Source organism: Pinus tabuliformis, chromosome 6 (genome assembly GCF_031772625.1).
Source record: "Pinus tabuliformis cultivar Carrire ecotype Pingquan chromosome 6, CPIR1, whole genome shotgun sequence".
In the NCBI taxonomy this organism is placed as follows: Eukaryota; Viridiplantae; Streptophyta; class Pinopsida; order Pinales; family Pinaceae; genus Pinus; species Pinus tabuliformis.
The window spans coordinates 585,852,181-585,875,326 of NC_142292.1; the positions used below are offsets into that span (position 1 = coordinate 585,852,181).

A 23,146-nucleotide genomic window follows, 5' to 3' on the forward strand; every position below is an offset into this window, starting at 1 on the left:
AATGTGGTATGATAATCATATAATTTTGTGTAGGTATAGAAATTTTTCAAGGAGGCTAAAAACATTGACTCTTCTCATATAAGAGCTCTTAATAAAAACAAGTCTATACCTATTTATTTTGACATGTTTGAGTCACATGTCATATGGTTATTTTGAATACCCTCTATACAACTAAAACTATTCCATGTGAAGCCTCACACATATCCTCTATCATTGTCTTGATTTCCTTATTTGGTCGTATCAGTTTCCCACAATTTTTTTGATTCATGAATTTAGGATTCATGTTTCGCCATAACATGATCCATGTGACAATAATATGGTAAATAAAATAGCGATATGAATCATAGTCAAGGCCTTGTTCCAAACCTGGGCTACTTAGTGCTTGTGTAATTTCTTAATATAATATAATGTTTAGATGTCACTTACCCAATGGTACTCAAAGCAAAATGATATGATATAACTTGGGGAACTCTTTAACCCTCCATCTTTGTTCCCTCTATAACGCTTAAGCTATACGTTAGCAAAATAATTATTGTTTGTATCAAATAGTCCATTATCTTCATAAATGAGTAACTACTTTGTTAAAAGAGATTACAAGATGTTTTTATTATAGAAGATATATACAAATTCCATGTAAAATATATTCACATTCACATGTTCAAAATAATTCACAAAATATTTATATGAAAATATGTACATTATACCACTATTGTTTTGGGGGCATAAACACTCCCCCTCTTACATGATCTTTGTCTTTAGAGATAGGTTAATAATTTGTCTAAAATCTCAACCTTCTCTTTCATTTGTGCACGCTCATGATGACCGAAATTGTAGTTTTTGTGATTTTGTTTTGACAAATTTGTTTACTTTTCAATATGAAATGTGTATAAGATAGTAAATTGTTATATATATATATATATATATAACTTTACAAATCCATCCTTTCAATATATCGAAAAAATTTATAGTCATAATGCCTACTTCCATAAATATAAATATGATATAATTATAACACATTGTCCCACTAATGATATAGTGGATTCACATGACACAATTATAAGAAAAGAAAGATCCAATCCCAACCAGAAAAACCAACAAGTTGTGTCATTATAGAATAATAATGTCTTGAATGATCAGCTAGATGTGCTCACACAAAAAATATTGAACCACGTACATGAGTAGAAATTATTAAAATACAACATATGTTTCTTAACACATTTATAACTAGTATATATCCAACTTGTAAAATGAACTAGTTCAAGTATGTCCTATTGACCAGTCCAAAACCCTCAGAAACAATATCTAAAGATACAAACTTAAACAATTTGAAACACTCAGTATCATATGAATGTTAATGGAAATATGAAAGCTTAAGGATACAAAAAAACATTGTACTCTTTTGGCATAATGAAAAATACAACAATATGATGAACACCGTAGACTTAGAATTACAATGATGGAAGTTTCAATCTCAATCACTTAATTCCAATCGAAGATGAAGGATTCAACCCATTCAACAGGTTTCATGATTTGAATCAATGTTACATGGTCATGATGAATGAATGGCTGAATGGTTGCACACAAGGTTGTATTCACAACACAGATTCACAATTTTATCAACAACCTTTACTGGAGAACAATATGAACACAAGAGAGCAGCAAATAAACATGCAAGATACAGTCATTCATGTTTCACAGACTAATGATAATTTTTATCATTCCCTTTGGTTCTTCTTCTACAAGATTGCAAGAAGCCTCACTCTAAGCTAATTGGCAATGAGTTGGGTAATAATTTGACACAACATTAGATTGCCTTCATGTATAAGATAGATTTTAGGTCTGTATACAACGATAACAAGAGTTGTGTGGCAGCTAAGTCCTCGCCATAGAATTCTAACAAATGGGCAACTATTAGAGGGCAGAAAAACAAAGCTTACAGTTTTTAAACCTGTTGATAAAAAAAATTATTATTCCATCCTTTTGCTGCAGTGTTCATTATATTTTTCAACTTATTCTTATTGGTTTCCAGTGTGCATTCAGAAAACATATAACTTTCAAGCTTCTTCCATCCTTTCGATGCAATATTCACTGCAGTTTTCAGCTTATTCTCATGGGCTCCCAATTTGCTTTGAGAAAACAAACAATTTTTAACAGGGAAACAACATTAAGTGCCACATAAAAGTACTAATGGAAAAATAAGGTAAGACATTACATAATGTTTCTTGACTTAGCTAAAAAGGGATGACCATTCATTCAGTCGGGAACAACCCAAAATGGATAACCCTGAAACTTTCTTGGTGTGCCCTCTCAAACAATGGTGGTGAAAAAGGAAGGTCAACTTGTGAGTGGCATAACTTTCCCATACAAACTCTGATTGATGATATTCTTGCACCGTTGTAAAGGTATTTGTGTGTAGAATACCATGAAGGTGTGCTCTCAATAGTCGTAAAGTTTTGCACCCAAAAAATTTCATTTGATGCCTCAAAACACTCCTAGAATGTTTCAGACCATGTTCTGCTAAACTGGATCTCGCCGACAAAACCGGTCCCGTATGTTGATTCCTTCATTTTTTCCACTCTGAAAGCATTGGGATGGATGAAAAACAATATAATGATCCAATCCAGATCACACCTCCTAATTTTTGGAGGCTTTTGGCCCCAAAAATATTATATTGAATGAGGTGATTGAATTTTTCCTCCACCTACTCTTTGGTTTACCATTTAGCGTTGCCTGGAAGTTGTCCTTTCTACCCAATCTTCCAAAGGTCATGCTTCCCCTATCTTGTAGTTATGGACCTATTTTGAGAAACTATATCTTCTTTCAACTCTACTCGAGCATCTAGTGCCAAATCATCCATAAAAGGTAGGATCTGTTTCTCTCCTGATCTAGCATGAAAGGCTCATAGAGTTTCAAATTTTCTACATTCACAACTGAGTAAATGCACATCTATGGTGGTAAACTGAGCTGATAATAATTTTTACCCACCTCTTCTAGTATCTCGAAGGGACCATACCTCAGAGCCTTGATTTTCTTACCAGGTTTGTCTCCCACTTTGAATGGTTTCTTTGTTCTATGTTGATCATGCCTGACCTTATATTTCTCTTGTGACTTATGCAGTGTATATTATACCTGTAGACGGATCTACTTGATTTTTCTACAAAATTTTCAGCATGGTAAGATCTCCCCTCACTCTTCCTTATTACCCATATGCAATGTCTAAAGGTGAAGGTGGAAAATATTCATAAAAAGTTTCAAATGGGGACTTTCCTATAGAAGCGTGTACAATAAAGCATGCATCCTCTTATGAACCTCACTACCCGATCTTGCATCTTGGGCCAATATACATACCTTTGCAAGTTGGCCACGGTCTTCCCTACACAAAAGTGCCTTACAACCCCCCTTTGGAAGTCATTACCAAGAAAAGGCAAAAGGTCAAGCTAAGGCCTTTTATCCACCACCCCATACCACAAATAGAGACATATGCCAATCAAATATAATGGGTGGAAAATACTTTAGCATACAGTGACAACACAAGAGTAGAAGTAGAAAATGCTTTGATTGATTTGGAAAAGCAGCTTGATGAGAGCTCTTTTCTATAGGTACCAGAAGAGCAAGAAAGAGTCATGAGCAACCCTCTAGTCATGTAGACTCCTCAGAATGAGGAGAAGATTCCAAAAAGGAACAGAGAGGGAGCTTCCACTTCAGGAATGGCTACCTCTGATCTACAGCAGGAAACAAGTCACAGCAAGAGGCAAAGGCTCAACCCGGCCTCTAAAAAGGAATATACAGAAGGATCAGCACAGGTAACCAATATGGGGACAAACAAAAGTAGGCCCTCAACTCCATCTGAAGACATACAAGAGCCTTCCACATCACAGACTCAGATGTTGGAAAGGCAGCTTAGTGTGGAAGTGTCTTCCTTCAGAATGCCTACTGACAAAGACCAAGACATAAAGGACAGGTATAAAGAAATCAAAATGAGGAATGAGAAACTCAAAGCTCAAACATATGCTCAATACCTGAAGCTTACTCCCACAAATCAAACAAGGTTGATGTCAGCTTTTGACATCAGGGAAGGAAAGCTACAGATGTCCTTTATTAAGCCTACAACACAACAGCCCAAAGCACCATCAGATTTCAAAATATTAAAACCAACTTCACAGTAGTTTCAGCTTATAGCATTTTCAAAATATTGTCTTTCCCTTATATGCCATCCTCTCAACATATATTACTCTTGCCCACATCAGGTTTGATGCCCAATTGTCAATCAACCAATGGAGTGCAAATACAGAAATAAGTTCGCTCAAGAATGTGCTCTAATGCTTGCCAAAATGGTGAACAAAACACAAAGTCGAGGAATTATAAAATCTGTGGCTACTAAAACTCGGGATGTTCAAATATTTAGCATTCAAATAAACTTTGGGCATGTTTTCCATATCACGATACAGCCTCGAGCATTTAAGAGGTTGTTTAGGAATAGCCATGTGATAGAAGGCCTATGAAAAACTGCTAAACAGATTTAGAAGATTAACATTACCTGCAACTAGAAATTGACAATGGAGAAAAATTTAAGTGTTGATTAAATGAGGAACATCATCTACAAGGCATCCAGATTTTATTCAAATGCTATTAACGATTCCAGGACTTTAACATTTAGTGCAGGTCTAAAACATCTTTGCATCCAACTTTGGCAATATATGAAATCTCCCAGTTTAGCTATAATGGGTCTTATAAATAGTTGGAAGATATCCTTCAGAATCAACACTCCTAAATACAGGAATAGGAAAATACTCATTCCAAGATTTACTGGTCATTCATGAATGCAAATGACCATTGGATGCCTTCTAAAAATTAGAAAGTGTTGTAAGACTTCCAAAACTGGGATGTAACAAGGTTGCAAAGTACAGTAGTGAATCCCTGGACAGCATAACGTTATCTAATGCTCCAACATAAGGTGAAGAATTGAGTTTTGCACAATCTCTGCTCCGTGGGTGCAATGTTCCAGAACCCCAAACTACAAGAGTTAATCTAATTTAAGTAAAAAAGAAAGGATGTGCTTACTGAGAATTTAGAGAAATGGAATTTGGGCCCTATCCCTTTCACTTTGTAAGCCCCATGTTCCAATTTGGGATTCCAACATGGGCATTAACAAGCATTTGCAAATTACTACAATGTAAAAAAATTCATGTTCTACATTTAAATTCATCTTCTTGAAGAACGATGTAAGGACTAATGAATACTTCCTATTTATCATGATCTACATTCCATAAAATAATGGTGCAAAATATGAATATAACAGAATTCTTGCATTAACCCGAGTTTTATTATCAAAAAATTATATCACAAGCTGACTCCATAAAATTATGACTGAAATATTGTCACCGCCCATCATTTCTCTTTACGTGGACAGCATCACTTTCACATGTTTGAAACAAGAACATTAACTACAAAATAAACCAGGTATTTCACAACAATACTTGCATGACAATTTCCAACAGGAACACCGTCATTTTTTCAAGAAGTCAGAGAAGCAACAATAAGCCTCTGGTGGAAGCCTTACACAGTAGGATGATGAAATTAATTGCCGCCCTACATAGTTCAGAAACAAAAACAACCAAATCAGATTATTAACACCTATATGAACTTTCATCTAAATCGTATCACATATTAAAATTTGAAGGTCATCAAATGCTTGTAGACCTAACATGCAAAAAAGGGAATGGCAATTTTGTGAAGTCAGGGATGCATAGATCAGAGGGTAAAAGAAACACCACCAAATGTCCTACATGAATTCAAACATAATTAAAAGCTTAGTGGTGAACCTGTATAAGAGCAAATAAGAAAAAAGTTGATCCACGCACACAAACCTATATGCACTAATGATAGTTGACACCTTACAGTTAGGTGTTAGAATTACAACTTCCTAACATGAATGGCAGGCTACAACAACAAAACATATACTTCACCATAACTGAAGGGAAATAAGGCTATGTAAAGTATTGCTTAGATGCGAGTTACACCAACAGATACGCACTGAGAAGGGAATGCTATTGTACAAGCCAGTAAATACATGACTCAATCAGATCCTAGAAGGTTCATACCAATGATAATGAACAAATTTCAGATCATAGAAGGTTCATACCAATGATAATGAACAGAAAGGCACACTGCTGATACCAAATCCCTTCTATTGTGAGTTGAACGCCATTTGAAAAACATTTAGGTCTTCATTACAACCACCAAAATAGACTGGTAATAAAGGACTTGGTAAGTGCAGAGAAAACTAAAAAGACAAACAGAATGAGTTCATCAATTTTATTCGCATTCAAGTTCGGCTTCAGATTCACCGAATCTGAGTCAAATTAATTCAAATTGCCTTCAAATTTAGTGAATTTCGAATTTCAAGGTTAAAATTTGCCAAATGTGGTGACACAGAAGTGGTTAATGGCAATCTTAGGTAGAGAGAATTTTCTTCAACAATAAAATATCTATTTATGTTAGGAGCATCTAGTGATAAGAATTGCTGCAGGGCAGCTTAGTCCCTGCCAGGCAGGCAGGTTCCCAAAATACAACAATAAAAACTCAAAATAGAATTGTATTTTGATTTTCAAACAGCTTTCAGATATGTTTTGGAGATGAAATTAATAAAAACTTAAAATAAAATTATATTATATTTTGATTTTCAAACAGCGTTAAGATATGCTTTGCAGATAGAATTCATGGTTTATATGAATCCTTGTTCATCGTGATGCCGATATCAGAATGATATTTAAAAAAAGAAAACAAGTCACAGCTAATGAGCAGAACCTTCTAGACATGAACTTTCGAAAATAAGCAGTCTAAATCCCCTGTGAAACCCTAGGTGCATCCTTAAGCTTCCATTATTTTGACAGTGGGAAAAAGAAGGCAATTTTTTTGGCAAATGACTATCCACCGAAGTTATGAAAGTAAGAGAGGAGGAAACTGCCAGTGAAATTGAAAGGCAAGAGCATGCCAGACTAGCCTCTGACAGCCCATCCTTCAACATTAAACCGATCTACTTGCTTCACCATCTTTTCTTCTTCACAATACTCAAAATAAATTTGATGTAATTAGAGGAAGCATCTCAGCAGATGAATGTAGAGAGACAAAATCTAAGTGGGATGAGAGAGTTGGGATGGATTGGAGAAGACGTAGAGAAACATCATACAGTTACTTCTAAAAGTTGGTGGAAGCATTAGTCATTGGAGCATGTGGGGCGAGCCCTGTCGCTACCTTTCTCATTCTGTCCAATTCCGGTGTCACCTACTCCCTCATCTAGAGTGAGAATAGAGTAGTCCCTATTGAGAATATGCCAGTTCTTAATTGTGTGTGCTTAAAATATAGTTGGCGTAGAAAGAGAAGTTTATGAGGCAAGCGAGCAGAGCATGGTAGGCAGCACATGCTTTCAGTACTCCTAGACGTACATAATTCACCTGGCTGCCAACACCTTCAGCTGAAGACATTGTAGAAGGGGCCTGGTTGTGCAATGCATAAAATATTGGAACACTCCAAGACAGTCCTTCCATTGCCAATATTGGTCTGGCTTAAGGATTTCAACAGAATTGATGCCTATGGATACATCAAAAACAAACTCTGCCTTATGATACACTAATTACTCAAAATAGGATTCACTAGCAAGAAAAATCAACCAAGCAAGCCACTAGTAGCAAGTTCCCCTTGTTGCAATTACTCCCTGCATTTACCTTCTAAAGAATCTGGACTCTTCAAGAACCTCCTTGCTTACCTGAAAAATATATAACCATAAATGACCAAATTGTAAAATTGCATATCCAGAGATATCTCCAGATATATGAACAATAAGATAAATACTATTGTAAAGAATCTTCAAAACAAGGATTCAACCCATAGTTAATGATTCTTCGAAAGTTTCATAAATGAAATGTAATCAATCATCGAAAGAAATCAAAATGGGTGCAATCATTTACCTATCATGATCATTCAAAGGTTGACATGTTGGCAGAATCTCCTTTGATTTCGGTAACGGTAGCTCCGAAACCATTCGTGATTGAGAGCTTCCTCTGAACTTATCCGCTGCAATTTGAATCCAAAACCGTATGAGCATAGAGAAACTATAACAAATTGAAATAACCTAAAACATAATCTATATCCCTGTACATTGTACATTACATTCATCGTTCACCGTAAAAGAATATCAGATCAACCAATTACCTCGTTAGGATCATACGTAAGAAGACAATAAGGAGGTCAAATCCAGCTTCCAATAAAGTTAGCCTCCCAGAAAATGAAGCTGCTGGAAACTTTTCCCAAAGTTTATTATACCTGGATTGAATCATCAAAAATAAATTCAATTTGTTATATAAACACTGTAAACAAACATAAGAAAGAAGTTACAATTAGAATATTACAATTTAACTGCAAAAAAGATGAAAAATCTAGGTTACATACTGTTAAAATTGGCAACTACGGCCAAACTCCATGTGGGTCTACTTATTTATGGCAGCTGATATTTTTCTTGGATTCCTCTTGTCGAGAGGTGTAGGATTGATCTAAAGATCATCCGATTCCGACATGTATTCATGGAGATATGAATTTATTTGTGTTATGTGACAATTCGTCAAGGTCGGCCAGCAACCAAATTAACCCCATCTTACCTCAACGTTGCACCATAAATAGAGGTGGCCTTCAAGTCATTTTACACTCATCTCTTGTGATCTCACTCTCCACTCGTTTGGGTTTTTGGTGGAAGGAGAGGTCTAAAGGAGATGCCCTCTACGCAGTCCTAAAGGAGGAGTCTTGGAGGTGCCCTAGCTGCAGGTAAACATGCCCTAGCCACAGTCAAGGAGGGCAGTGAAGTGTAAGCCCTCAACGCTGTCAAGAAAAGGCTCTCTAGTCTAAGGGAGCTTCAATGCAGATCTAAGGAGTCCTAGAGGGAGCCCTAGCCGCAGTAAAAAGAGGCCTACACACAGCTGAAGGAAAAGCCCTCATACGCTGTCGTAAATGCCCTAGCCACAGGTCATAATTTGCTGTCACAAGAGACCCTCAAATGCAGCAAAAGAGAGCCTTGATCTGATGTCTGAGTAGCTCCTAATCCGCTGTCATAATGGAGACTCTAGCCACTGTATTGAGAAGATTTCTGTACGCTGTCTAGTGGAAGGTCATGAAGCCCTAGCAGCAGTGAGGAGATCTGGCCGCAGGCAAAAAGGGAGATGTATTACGCTGTCAATCTAGCCGCAGTTCATGCCCTAGCCACAGTTGAGAAGTGCCCAGTCCACTGTTTAGAAGAAGGCTCTAATGCGCAGTTGAGGAAGCCTGATTCGCAGCTAAGAAGAGCTCAAATCTGCTGTCCAAGGAGGAGCCCTAATCTTCTGTCAAGCCGCTGTAAAGTGCAGCCATATTCTGCAGCATATGAAGGTCAAATGTAGCTGTTTGTGCAGCCCTTAATCTCAGCCAGTCAATGAAGCTCTAGCCGCAGCAAGAGGAGCCCTCATCATAGCGTATAGAAGTCTAGATGGACAGCGTTGATATCCTTGTATGCTGTTGGTAACAGCAAGATAAATAAGGCAGTCTTAAGGCTTGAATTAAAGGGTTGTTAGCAAGGCTGGAAGTTACAATTATAAGGAGATGCATTGCAATGAAGAAGTCTGTCTTCAAGACAGCATAGGGCAGAATTGGTTATGCATTTGGATGCTGCCAAGAGTAGACACTTAGGCCAAGACCTTCTGAAGGGAATCACTGCCATTTAGGGTGAAAACTGCAGCTAGCTGCTTTGCTAGGCTGCAAGCCATAGCAAGCAGCTAAGGCTGTTCCAAGGCAAGCATTAAGGTGACCATTGCTTGCAGGTGACAGCATGGATAAAGGGAAGTCTCTCCTAGGTGGATCACAGTCCTAGAAGACTTAGTTTGCCGAGCAAGGGCTGCATATTGTGCCCTAACCAGAATTGCAGGAGCAGTTAGCAATCAGAGGAATGTTGCAGTTGTATGGAGGGCTCCTAGATTGATGATCTACTACAGCGCTCTTATTGGTTGAAGAATGTCATGAGAATTCAGGACTTCATCTCTGAACTGTCATCATTATCAAAATGATGGACTTTCTACTGTTGTCATACAATATCTGATTTGTATATTTGTACTATCTCTCTCTGCTGAACTATTGAAGAATATAAGAAGAATTGATCAAGGGTTTCCCCACATTGGGGTTTGTCCCTGGCTGGTGCCACATCTTGTGTCCTCTTGTCTTGGCTTGTCTTCTGCTGTTTATGTTTATGTTCTATCTGCACTTTACTATCACGCTGGCGTGATTGCTAATCTGAATATTGTCATTGGGCTAAAATGAAAAATTGAAGTAAATTGCTCTAAGCATAGAACATACCTAAAATTAACACTTACGGTTGTTTCACAAAGTTACACTTCACTCCTGGCAAAGTAACAAAATCAGGCCACATCTTTTCATTTGGAGTCACCAGAGCCTTAAATATCTGCAAGAGTAATAAAGCCAAGTGAACTCTTCAATAAAGAGATAATCACTGAAAATTAAGTGGAATTCCAAGAAATGACAATGTTTAAATGAAATGAATTCAGTAAACCAATGGAGGGCCTGATAATGAATACTTTATCTAGCTGACCTATTTCACTCTTTCCTTTAAAGAGAGGTTCTTTTGCTAAAAGTTCTGCCATGATACAGCCAACAGACCACATATCCACAGCAGTTAAGTACCTCTTCACTCCTAAAACAAGTTCCGGTGCTCTACAACCACATAAAGATTGAAAAATCAGATTTTACTTGTGTGAATAGTCCCACCTATAGACACTGCAAATTATAAAGTACCTACAAGGTATGCTCATCATCAAAATTAAGAGTTTGAAGACATTCTATCTAATTGCAGTTGTTGTTACAATACATGTACCATAAGGTGGCCACCAGATGCGTGTAAGTTGTCAATGGAATTTCATACTGGCGAACCATAGCAAAGTCACATATACTGCCCCTTGTTTAAGAGAAGATTTGATTTCTTCCGAACCCTGTCCAAAAGAGAATTAAAAATTTGTCAATGTCTAAATCAGTCCAAGTATAAAAACAAAATTTCATGTTAATTTCTTTGAGAATTCAGAAAATGCATATCTGCCAATTATCAAACAAGATGGAAAATAAAAATTCAGGCATAAAGTTACCTGTGTAAAACCCAATTGTTGTGGAGGTAACCGAGCCTTCCAGAAGATGCAGAATCAGGCTTTAACTTCACTCAAGCTGAGATGCAACGACATAAAATAGGTTTCCTCACCACGTGATAGACAGGTGTTACCCCAATTAGACTCAGTCAACCCATGTGCTAAAACAAAAAAATAAAAATAAAAACTTATAGTGGCACAGATATCCAGTTCGTGGGCAGAAAGTTCAGGCGCTGTGCATTAATTATGGCAGGTGGTGGGGGGCAGTTACAAATTGGATCGGGTGCTCCAGTCAGCGACGACTCAAGCTTACCCTGCGACCTCCAACTTTGCCACAGGCAGTGCATAACACGTGTGAGGCATTTATAGGTAGTTATCCAGGTGTCACTATACTTTTGGAAAGTAGCAATAAAACTATAAACTTATTGTCGAATAGAATTTGTTGAAAAAAAGAATAAATATATTGAAAACTATCTATTTATATTTTCAAAGTTAAACCTTGGATATTGTGTTAATCAAACACAAATTAATAAGAGTCAAAGGGAAAATCAATTGCTATAGTCCTGCTTTGGCAGGGACTAATAAGCAGTGTTGTTAAAATCGCGATAAAATCGCGATTTTTTCAAAAAATCGCGATTTTATCACTATCCCGCTTAAATCGCGATTTTTATCCCAAAAAATCGCGGGCTTTTTTTATAACGATTTTTTCCGAAAAATTCGCGATTTTTTCGAAAAAATCGTGATTTTTATGGAAAAAAGGAAAAAATCGCCGAGGCGCGGGGCAGCGGGCTTATAACTTATGAAAATCGATTTTTATTTAGTCATTTCTGACTGTCGCCGCGCGGAGGAGGAGGAGACGCCTTGTGGAGGAGAGCTGAAGGGTTTGGGAGCGAATCCAAGTGGTTTTAGGAGAAATCCAAGACAAGATCACCAATTTGTCCATAAAAACGGTATGTATTAAATTTTTTTTGTTTTCCTTGTTATAAACTTTGTTTTTCATTGTTTTTGGTTGAGAAATTTCATATGGGCACCATTTGTTTTCAATGTTCATTGTTTTTAAAGATTTTTTTGTAATTTTTCATTGATTTGGGATGGGTAACTTGGTATGACTATGGGAACCAATTTTTTTTTTTTTTTCATTTTTTTTAAACATTGTTTATGTTTTTTGATTTTCATTGTTTTTTGGCATTTGCCATTTGGTTGGGTAACTTGGGATTTTGTAAATTTGTAACTTGTAATTTTGTAAATGCTAAATTGTAATTTGTAATCCTAAATTCCTATTTCCTAATCCTTATTTTTCCATAGGTTTGCAAATTCAAAATTCAAAAACAAACATGCCAAGGAAATTGGATCCTTTCTGGGAATATGGTGAACCTAAAGCTCCGAATGATAGACAAAACTTGAATTGCAAGTTGTGTGGAAAGGAGATATTCGGGGGGGTGTACAGGTTGAAGTTCCACCTTGCACAAATCCCTGGACGTGATGTGGGGCCCTGTATAAATACAAATCCTGAAATTATCCAAAGAGCCATGAGAGCATTGGGAGAATTAGAGCACACTAGAGAGGCCAAAGAAGAACTCAAAAGGCAACTAAAAAGGTCAGCTGAAGGAAGTGGGCCAAGTGGCACTGGTTCTACTGCAGCGTCAGTCAATCCGATAGCTGCATCATCATTTTTTGTTCCTCGAACCACACCTGGTTCACAACCAACTATCGGTTCAATGCTAAAAAGAACTGAAAAAGAACAAGCTGATAGGTTGATGGCAAAATTTCTCCTCTGGAGTGATATTCCTTTCAGCATTGTAAGGAATAATCCATTTTTCCAACCTACTGTTGATGCTATTGCCAGTGTTGGCCCGGGGTACAAAATCCCTTCTCTTCATGATTTCAGAGGCTGGATTCTTCAAGAGGAAAAGCGTGACTGCACCCAAAGATTGGAGGATTTTAGGGCATCATGGGCACAAACAGGATGCACTGTTATGTCAGATGGTTGGACTGACCAAAAGGGGAGAACCCTTATAAACTTCTTGGTTAGTTGTCCCAAGGGGACTATGTTTATCAAATCTATTGATGCAACTCATCAAATCAAAGATGCAAGAACTTTATGTGATTTGCTGGATGTGTTTATTTTGGAGGTGGGTGCAAAAAATGTTGTCCAAGTCATAACGGACAATGCTGCAAATTATGTTGTTGCTGGTAGAATGCTTATGGACAGGCATCCTACTTTATTTTGGACACCTTGTGCTGCCCATTGTATTGATTTGATGTTAGAGGACATAGGGAAAATTCCCTTTGTCAAAGATATTGTTGACTCATCAAAAAGCATCACAAAATTTATTTACAATCACACATCTGTGCTTAGCTTGATGAGAAAATGCACCAACAACAAAGAGTTGGTGCGCCCCGCCATTACACGGTTTGCGACGAGTTTCATATCTCTTCAATCCCTCTTGAATTCTATGTGGGATTTGAAGAGAATGTTTCTTTCAGAGGAGTGGCGTGCTTCGTCAATGAGCCGCAAACCAGAAGGAGAGGCCGTGTGCAGACTAGTTTCATACCAGGAAGACTTCTGGGCGGGAGTGCAGGAGGTGTGCGCTGTTACTGAACCTTTGGTAAAGGTTCTTCGGTTGGTTGATGGTGAGAAGCCCGCAATGGGCTATTTGTATGAAGCCATGGACAGGGCCAAAGAAGCCATTCGGTCCTACTATGATGATAAGGGAGATGATGGGTTTCAGAGACAACTCCTTCTATGGGAAGTGATTGATGAGCGATGGAACAACACACTCCATCGTCCCATTCATGCTGCTGGGCTTTTCCTGAACCCTGCATTTTCTTATGCATGTGGGTTTGATTTTGATGCTGAGGTCGTGGAAGGATTATTAACCTGTGTCCAGAAGATGGTGAGATCTCCAGAACAACGTATAGAGATCTCTAGACAAATTGAGACATATAAGATGTCAGGTGGCACATTTGGCTTTGAGATGGCTGTCATTGATAGGACGATTAAAATGCCAGGTATTTTTTAGTTTGTACTTTGTAACTTTGTTTCAAATTTCATTGTCTCTTCAAATTCCATTTTTTTCTTATGTTTATTTATAATTTTATTTGTAATTTTGTTGTAGACGCATGGTGGAAGATGTATGGTGGCAGAGTACCCCTTTTGTAAAAGCTTGCCGTACGCATCCTCAGCCAAACATGCAGCTCCTCAGGATGTGAGCGCAATTGGAGTGTATTTGAAAAAATACACAACAAGAAGCGCAATAGGTTAACACTTGAACATTTAAAATATTGCAAATTTCCAAATAAATTTTTGAATTCATTAAAGTTTTAAACAATATTTTTTTTATAATATTAATTATTAATTATTATTTCATGAACTTTGTACAGGTTGGAGTCCCATAGACTTAATGACATGGTCTATGTCTACTACAATCTTCGATTGTGGGTGAGACAACTAGAGAGGACACCTAATACGGAAGCCATCTCATTGGATGGGATTGACACCACTGCTGAATGGAGGGTTGAGACCGAGAGGCCTCTCATGGATCCCACTGATGATTGGTTAGTGCAGGATGAGGGGGAGGAGGAGGAGGAGCAGGAGGAGCAGGAGCAGGAGCAGGAGCAGGAGGAGGAGGAGGAGCAGGTGGAGGAGGAGGAGCAGGAGGAGGAGGTGACACCGCCTACCCGGGCTACCACTACCACCAGTAGAGGACGTGGTCTCCGTCTACCTCAGCCTCTTGTAGCTGCTACTACTAGTTCTTCAGCTTCTAGAGCACGTCAGACTCCACTGCCATTTCCACCAGCACAGGCACCAGCTTCTACATCTAGAGGGAAACAGAAAGTTGTGCCATTTTCTCGCAAGAGGGGCAGAGGAAATCAATAGGATTAGACTTTCATTTTATTGTATATGACATTATGACATGATGAGATACATTATCATATTTTTTGTTGATATTTTGAGGCTGAGTTGGGACTCAGGACTTACTATTCAGGACATGATTCAATGTTATGTGTGATTTTAGCGTTAGAAATGATATTAAACATCTTATATATTAGTTTTTTTATCATATTTATGTGTCAATGTATTTATTTTATGTTGTAGATGGTTTAGATATTAAAAAAATTGAAAAAAAATGAATATTTTTGTGCCAAACGCTTTTTTCCCGCTTTTGCCGATTTTTTCCGCTTTATTCCCGGCGCCGATTTAATCCCGATCGCGCTTTTAACAACATTGCTAATAAGACACAAGGTTGGTCCTTACAACTTAGGTACTATAAGAGTTTGTTTCAGTATAGTTGTATAGAAATAGTACTCCTCTAGAAAGATTGTGAAAGCAAGGGAGTATTGATCATGGCCATAATCCTCTGATTTCCATTAGACATTTGAAATTCCTCGAATTCTTTATAGATGGGAAAGGGGAACCAAAATTTCAAAGCAAAACAAAATGTACATGGGCTTGTGTCGTTTGTAGTACACTTGGTCTACTAGGAGAGAAACAATAAAGCTTTCTAGAAATATTGGAAAAATGCTGTGTTGCAAAGAATAAAGATGAAAATTTGGTTATTTAACTTATTTATATAAAGCGATTCCAAACCACTTTAAAAAGAAGAATAAAGTTCAAGTTCAATGTTTCAAGACTTCAATTCCTAGTTAGATTAGATAACTAGGAGACAGGTTCAATGATGGTGCATAACTTTGTCCACTAGAAAATCATCTGTCTGAAAGATGGACTAAATTAATCAAATGTTTAGAAAACTTTGTCGATAAAGGAAGAATAAAGGTAAAACCAGGTAACATGAGATTTAGGACTAAGCAAAAGAAGATATTGTCTCAGGTATCACGGTCAAAATAAGGGAAAATTTGAGATTCAAACTTATATAATATATCCATGGAAGATTGTACAAATGTAGAGTAAATGTCAAAAATATGTTGGGAAAAGTGGAGGAATATTGTCTCAAATAAATAAAATGGAGTAACAAATGAATGAGCTGTGACAGGATTTGAAAGGACAGAGTTTGACCTTCTAAGACATTACCTGTCCGCTGAAGTTTGTGAACATTAATATTGCCTTATGGCAGGCTGACCTGTACCCTCTGGACGAAGTCTTATAGTCTTAGCAGCTCCTATGTTTATGATTGAAACCCTCTACTATTGCAATTCTCAATATCTAAGGTTCTCATAGTCATCAAGTATACAAGTTTCATGAAAAAAAAATCTGGAATATCACATAACCCTACCAAATTGTTTTAGTTACAGAAAGAGTCAAACTTGGGTGGCTACAATTTGCACATCTAAACAACTTTTGAGGATTTGCTATATTCAAGACACGAACATTGTCAAAGACACCCTCTGCACTTGAAGACATTTATAATTGGCTCTGCCAATGTTAGAAACATGAAAAAACTATAAACAAAAACTACAACCTTTCATTATAAACCATGTGGGACTCATCAAAGTCTTAAAATTTTCCATAAAAAAAGTTTGCAAAGGAAAAATGAAGACACAGAATTTAAGCTCTAGATTCATAAATGCATATATGGAGTTTGATAAGAAGGCTTTATTCAGATAAGATAAGATAATTATATTTATGTCCAACTAATGACCACAAAGTAGGTCAAAGGGACTATTGAGTACATTGATGTATATACAAAGCAGGAGAACCAAACAGTCTCCTATAAAAGATACAATGCATGAAGTAAATCAACATCTGGCCCTAGCGGAGAAGATCCAGGAGCTAATAGGTCTGAGGATCAAACCCATCTCTCCTAACATCTGAGGTTGAATGAATAACACTGAAGAAACTCAACAAAGTCTGTTGGCCTGATGAAGAGTCGATGGCAAGTGCAGACTGTCCACTAAATCGTATCCTGGGGGGGTTCACACGCTGCTGAATGCTGGAGGACCTAGTATGTCTCCCAGGAACAGATCTGAGATGGAACTACTGCTGAGATCTCGTGTGGTAGGGTGAGGTCCCACGGATCCTCACTAATCTGGAGTCTGGATACGTATTGGTATCAATCGATCTCTTGGTGCCCCTGTCTGAAGGTAGTACCCTGAAAAATGTCGTGATCCTCTGTGTGGGGTCTGGTCTGATGGGAGGCTGAAGAATATGCGCTCGGAACCTAAGAGCCTCCTACATATATAGGGCCAAACATCTCTGATCGGGGTACCTAAAAAAGTCGGCGAGGGTTCGAGAATCTCTGAACAAGCAATGAAACCTTCCTCTAATCTCGTAGTAGACAAGGCATCCAAGGATGAAGTGCACCTCAGTCTCCACTTCCTGTAAATGACATACCTGGCAGAGTCTGTCTAGTCTATCCACCTGGTGGTTTGTCTCTACCCGAAGTCTATGAGAACCTACTCTGAACTGGCCTAGAGGAATGCGAAGAGCATGCATCCAATGGTGAAACGTACACTGGGGTCGAACAATGAGCCTGTCTCTCAACTCCAAGAAGTGCTCAGCGTAGAAGGCCATCTTTGGGCACAACCCTCCTGGAGGATTGACCCAGGTGACCTGGACGAACTGCCTGTAAATGTCCTCCTTGATAATCTTGTTTAGCTCTTGTCTAGTAGCTAAAAGGTGGCCAAGAGCATCTAAGGAATATCGGAAAGGAGGGAGATGATCCAACTGAATTCCCATTGACTCTAAAAGGTTTGAAACTCCTGTAAACCAACATCTGGCTCAGCCTAAGGGAGTAGAATGGGCAATAGTCTTAGAAGAGCAATATGCCAAGTAAGGATAACGATCCCTACTCTCTATCGATTTTGCCAAGCCCTGGACACGATGCAAGAATGAAACCAATCTGAAGACCGTCTCAAGCCGAAAGGGAAGGATGCTGTGTTGCGGCACTATCAGTTTGCACCTAATGATGTGGCGAAGAAGAAGAATCTGGACTCTCTCAGCTGAAGCCCAGTCTGACTCAAGTAAAGACAATCCCCAAATCTCTGAGCCATATAGAACAGTGGGACGAATCAAGGTGTCCATGAGGCTCATCTTGGACGAGATGTCCTGGAAGTGATGTCGAAAGCACTGTCTCTCGAGAAGGGCTAAGGATCCATATCCTTTGTTGATCCGAGGCTAAAGCGTTGGTCGCAAACTAAAGCGGGGACCTGAGAATTGCACCCCCAAGTAAGTATACGTGTTGGTGATCTCAATCTCCTCCCCTCTGAATAGAAAGTGAAGGTCTGAGGTTTTCTTCACCCCATTGAAGATCATAACCTTGGTTTTACCCAGGTTGACTGTCAACTGTCGATGGTCACAAAACAGAGCTAAGGCATCCAACTACCTCTGTAATCCTTCTAGGGATGAGGAGAGGAGGACCACGTCGTCAGCAAAGAGTATAATAGATATCAAAACCTGGTGAAGAAGGCAGCCATTTATGTCATGGATATGCTCATGTAGAAATGCTTCCAACTCATCAATATAGATCCCAAACATGGTAGGAGGCACTGGACAACCCTGTTTAACCCCAATAGTGCTTCGAATGAAATCAGACATCCAATGGGCTGCGTGAAGATGACCTAGAACGGACTCATATAAGCGCATAATAGAAATCAATAGGGTTGCATAGATGCCAATATCTCTGAGTCTCTGAAGCAAGGCCTCCCTCAGAACAGAGTCAAAAGCTTTCCGAAAATCTACGTAACAACAATAGACTTTCAAAGAGCGGTGTCGTGCCTCCTCAATCATGGCACGAAGGGTGAAAATGTGGTCAATGGTCTGATGATCCGGTCAAAAACCTGCCTGTCCCCTAGCTCTGAGTTGTCTCTACTCAAGGTCACTAGAGAGCTTCCTATGTAGAACAATAGCATACAACTTCGAGAACGTGTGACCCACCATGATCGTTCTGTAGTTATTGGGATTTGAGCTGAAACCTTATTTGTGGATCGGATGGATGATGTGGTGTGCCCATGTTGGTGGAAAACCTTCACGAACTACATGGTTGAAGAGATCAGCCAAGTAGCTAACCAAAGCACGAAAACCGTGCTTAAAGAACTCTGCTTGGTAGCCTTCCTCATCGGTTGCTTTGTTGTTGTTCATCACCCAAATGGCCTCTCTAATATCTCTGTCTGAGAATAGATAACAGGAAGAGGGTGGGGAGGTAACATGAATTTGGGCCTGCCCGAGAATATCATAAAGGTTGGAAGTGTGAGAGAACATGGATGTAGGGTCGAGGTCAAGTGGAAGAGGGGAGCGTCGGGGAAGGATGGTACGCCAGAATTGTTTAGGGGAGTGGGCAAGGAGAGTAGAAAGTTCTCATCTTCTATGGGAGACAAAGAGTCGTTTCTTGTGACGAAGGAGACGATGATAAGAAGCTTTGAGGTCGGAGTAGAAGGGTTGAGAGTGGGTGAAAGCATATCGAAGTTCTCGATGTAGAGTCTTGCATTCATCATCATACCATTTGTTCATGGGGCAAGATCCAACTTTAGGGGAGATGGAAGTGGAACGAGTGGAGTGGGGGAAGGATTTGAGTGCTGCTTCCCAAATGGCGGCTGAAAGACAGGTGTATTTAGTGGAAGCAGAATCAAGCAAGGAGAACTGGGTTTTCGATGGGAGCATCTTGCGTAGGGTAGAGGAGAAAATGTCAGGGTCTCCTTCGTCAAATCGGAAGGTAGTTCGGGGTGGGCCCCGAGGGGAGGGATGGGGTGGAAGGGGAGGGTCAAACCGGAGAGAGAAGGAAAGAAGTGCATGATCAGCAAGGGGGATGGGGGAGACTAAGAAATGGCGAATAAAAGGGAGCAAGTTATGGCTAGTGAGTACATAATCAACTACACTCACACCCCTGCCATATGGCCGGCATGTGAAAAAGCGAGAGTCTGGGAAACAGGGGAGACCATTTAGAATCAACAACTCCTGAGATTCCCCCAACTACAATAGATGTTTACCATAAACTGTAATGGGCCCTAAAGCGTTAGCTGACATCTGATGAAGCCCTACTAAATCTAGATCTATCCCCTGGGTAGAAAATACATCCTTTGATCGGTCATGGAGAGGGATCTGGAGATCTCTAGTATGAGCATTGAAGTCACCTAGGAGGATGACTTCCCCAACAGCACTGTACCGGGTGATGTCGGTGTACAAGTCTATAAAGGGAACCCCATTTGAGCCATTATGGATAGCAAATGGTGAAGAGGCTGGGGGGAAGGAACAAACCGCAATGTAGATGTCCCTCAGAGGAGAGACTCCGACGCTAATCCGAATCCACATAAACCGGGCAAATTCATCTTCGGTTACCAAAGATACCCTATTCCGAAGTGAGTCACTAGCCAAACAAGCAACTCCACCTGATCCTCTGACCCCTCCTGAGCTCCTCGTCTCCTGCCTGCAAACTGAGATCCAATGGTAACCTGCAATATCTAGGAGGGGTCGAACAAGGCTCGCATGAGTCTCGGTCACGAAGAGGATGTCCGTTGATTCGAGAGCATCATACAAAAGTCTCAGCGATGACCAGAAAGATCCATTTCCATTCCAACAACGGATAGAAATGCCTATACCCTGTCGCCTCCCCAAGTGGGCCCGTCATTTGGAACCTCCAGTTCAGGTTTCCACCTAGGTGGGAAGGAGTCCCGAATGACTGCCCAGAGATTCCTGATAACCGCCCATTTCCCTGCCTGTCGTGCTGCCATAACTTGTTCTCTGGATTGTTTAAGTTCCACAACCTGTGCTCGAGTGAGGTCCTCATCCAAGAAAATCCTGTTGGGAAGAGAAAACAACTTCTGCTTAGCCCTGAGGGCGCAGAGTCGATCAGATGCAGTCCGAAACCTGAGGAAGAGAGTGGAGTCGTAGCCCAGCTAGGCTCTGTCCAAAGCTATATCGGGGAGGCTAAGGGTGTCCCGAAGGAACCTAGCCCCCACTTCCATAGGATCCGAAGAGGGGTGGGGTAAGGGGAGACCTCTCACCTTGAGATTCAATTCTCTTGCCCGTCTGTTGCGTTCTTCCCCAAGTTTTGCTTGCATCACCTCCTCAACTGCTGCAAGAGGGGTAGGAGTTTTATCCTTCCCTCGAACCACCTGTACCCAAGAATTGATGTGTGTCTTTGTTTCTTGTTTGAAGGTGGCTTGTTGGGATCAGATTTCTTCTTGCTTGCTTTTAAGGTCAAGAATTTCTGCATGCAGTGCACCATTTGGAGGATGGAGAATTTCCTTTCTCTTTAGTTTCATGTAACATATTCTTAAGGGATAAATTATCCCCCTCCACCTCTGAAACTCTGGCAAAGAGGGTGTGTATTTCTGAACGGAGCTGCTTGTTTTCAGTTTCGAGAAATTCCATTTTCTGCAGCATTTGTTTTACCAAGGCTGTCCAGAATGAGAAATCGGACTCCAGGCTGACTACCACTTGCTCTTGCTGGTTTTCAACAACTGATAATTCAGCAAGGCTAAACATGTCATCTTGGCACAATTCGTCTTGTTGCACGAATCCAATCCCTGGATTTGGAACCCATTCTTTTGTCTCTGTCTGTTCCTCAACAGTAAAATTCATCAAAGGATTTAGAGAAAACCCGTCTACCACCATCTTGGTATTAGAGTCACTGTCAAATTTAGTGGGCAGATTCCGTCAAACACTTGACGTGCATCCTCGGGCTGCCTGTTCTGTTTCAGTAATCTGCCTGTTCTGTTAGAAATCTGGCTTATTACGGGTTTCGGTGCCTCGGGAAAAGATTTCGGATGGTCTTATTTGGTCCCAAAGAAACTCGCCCTCAGCCACAGAGAATTCAGCTTTCTGTTACAAGATACTCTCAGCTACTCAGGAGTCCCGGTCTTCACACTACAAGAGCCCGTGACTGCTCCAGATTTGAAAAATGCTGGCGGGTGTCCACTAAAATTCTTCCAAACAAGCTTCAGAGTGACCAAATGAAACCACAGTTTTTGCCTCAAACTTGTTACAGATGTATCTGGTGTGCCCGGACAATGCTATCAGAACCCGGAACCACAGAAAACTGATGTATTTTGTGACCCTTAATAGCTGCAACTATGCCCTCGTCTCTTCTGCTCTGCGATGCTGTTTTCCTGTGAAGCTCTCTGATGACCCTTAATAGCTGCAACTATGCCCTCGTCTCTTCTGCTCCTCGATGCCCTTAATAAGAAGAACCTCGCTCTTATCTAAAAAGAACCTCGCTCTTACACGACTGGCTGAAACTATTCAAAGAGACTAAACTCTCTGACAGCTCAATAGATTTGGCAGAATTAGATAATATTGATAAAGGTTTACATTTGGAATGACATCGCTTGAGTTTTCTCTTCTTCAACATGACTGGTCTCCACACACTCTTGCAGATGGATTCGCAAGTCTACTAGAGTTTAATACTTAATCACTGGCAAGAGGTATGATCTGATTCTAAAATATTTGGCCCTAAATATACTAGGATATAACAGACTTCCCAATAATTGCACTGCGAGAAAATCTGGGTAGGGGATGCTCTTCAACACTTTGAAAGTGTTGGTGTGTGTGTAAAGTTAGAAGAAATGGAGAAAAAGATCCTGCATCCTATTTCTCTTAATAGTAATGATAACTTCAAAAGAAAGCAATAAGGGAACATTTTCAATACTTTGAGTGTGTGTGCATATGTAAAATTAAAGAAATGGCACAAAAAAGAATCTGTTTCTTGTTACTATTTTGATCACTCTAGGTGCCTAACAGGTTTAAGATAGATCGATGCCAGTTTTAATGGCCTAAGAATGGAGTAACCAAACGACATTCAAGACATGTCATCTATTTGACTGTCTGACATATCTTCATAAAGTGTTCCCTTTTTTTTTCCTTTTTGTAAGCAATGTTTTCCTCTTACATGAGCCACCAAGAAAGTGTCAAACTTACATTCAGCTAAGATGCCATGACAAGGGAAATTTTTGCACCAAAGTTGCCCAAGACTTGCACCTGGCCCATGCTGCCAAGGGTTGGAGGACCTCCTATGGATTGGAACCCTCGAATAGCATGTCATCTCATCATCCTCACCATTGAACCAACACCCCTTTGGTATAAC

At 39.6% G+C, this 23,146-nt stretch overlaps 1 protein-coding gene across 1 annotated transcript; it reads right to left on the reverse strand.

Annotated features, from left to right (window-relative positions):
- Nucleotides 1-5,298: 5,298 nt before the first annotated feature.
- On the reverse strand, nt 5,299-23,118 carry LOC149259908 (cyclin-dependent kinase G-2-like). The gene is made up of 9 exons (XM_089419350.1): nt 22,981-23,118; nt 11,172-11,247; nt 10,901-11,021; nt 10,611-10,746; nt 10,389-10,477; nt 8,212-8,322; nt 7,968-8,073; nt 7,725-7,765; nt 5,299-5,589 (listed from the first exon to the last, which is right to left on the reverse strand). Exons 3-7 carry the CDS (start codon nt 10,963-10,965, stop codon nt 8,067-8,069), a joined length of 408 nt encoding a protein of 135 aa, XP_089275476.1. The 5' UTR covers nt 10,966-11,021; nt 11,172-11,247; nt 22,981-23,118; the 3' UTR covers nt 5,299-5,589; nt 7,725-7,765; nt 7,968-8,066.
- Nucleotides 23,119-23,146: the final 28 nt, after the last annotated feature.

Coding starts and splice junctions, on each gene's coding strand:
- LOC149259908 (XM_089419350.1), bottom strand. CDS start 10,965: ATGGTTCGCCAGTATGAAATTCCATTGACAACTTACACGCATCTGGTG. Junction 10,478..10,610: donor AAATAGGTCAGCTAGATAAA/GTATTCATTATC, acceptor TTACTCTTGCAG/ATATTTAAGGCTCTGGTGAC. Junction 8,323..10,388: donor TGTAACTTTGTGAAACAACC/GTAAGTGTTAAT, acceptor GATTCAATCCAG/GTATAATAAACTTTGGGAAA.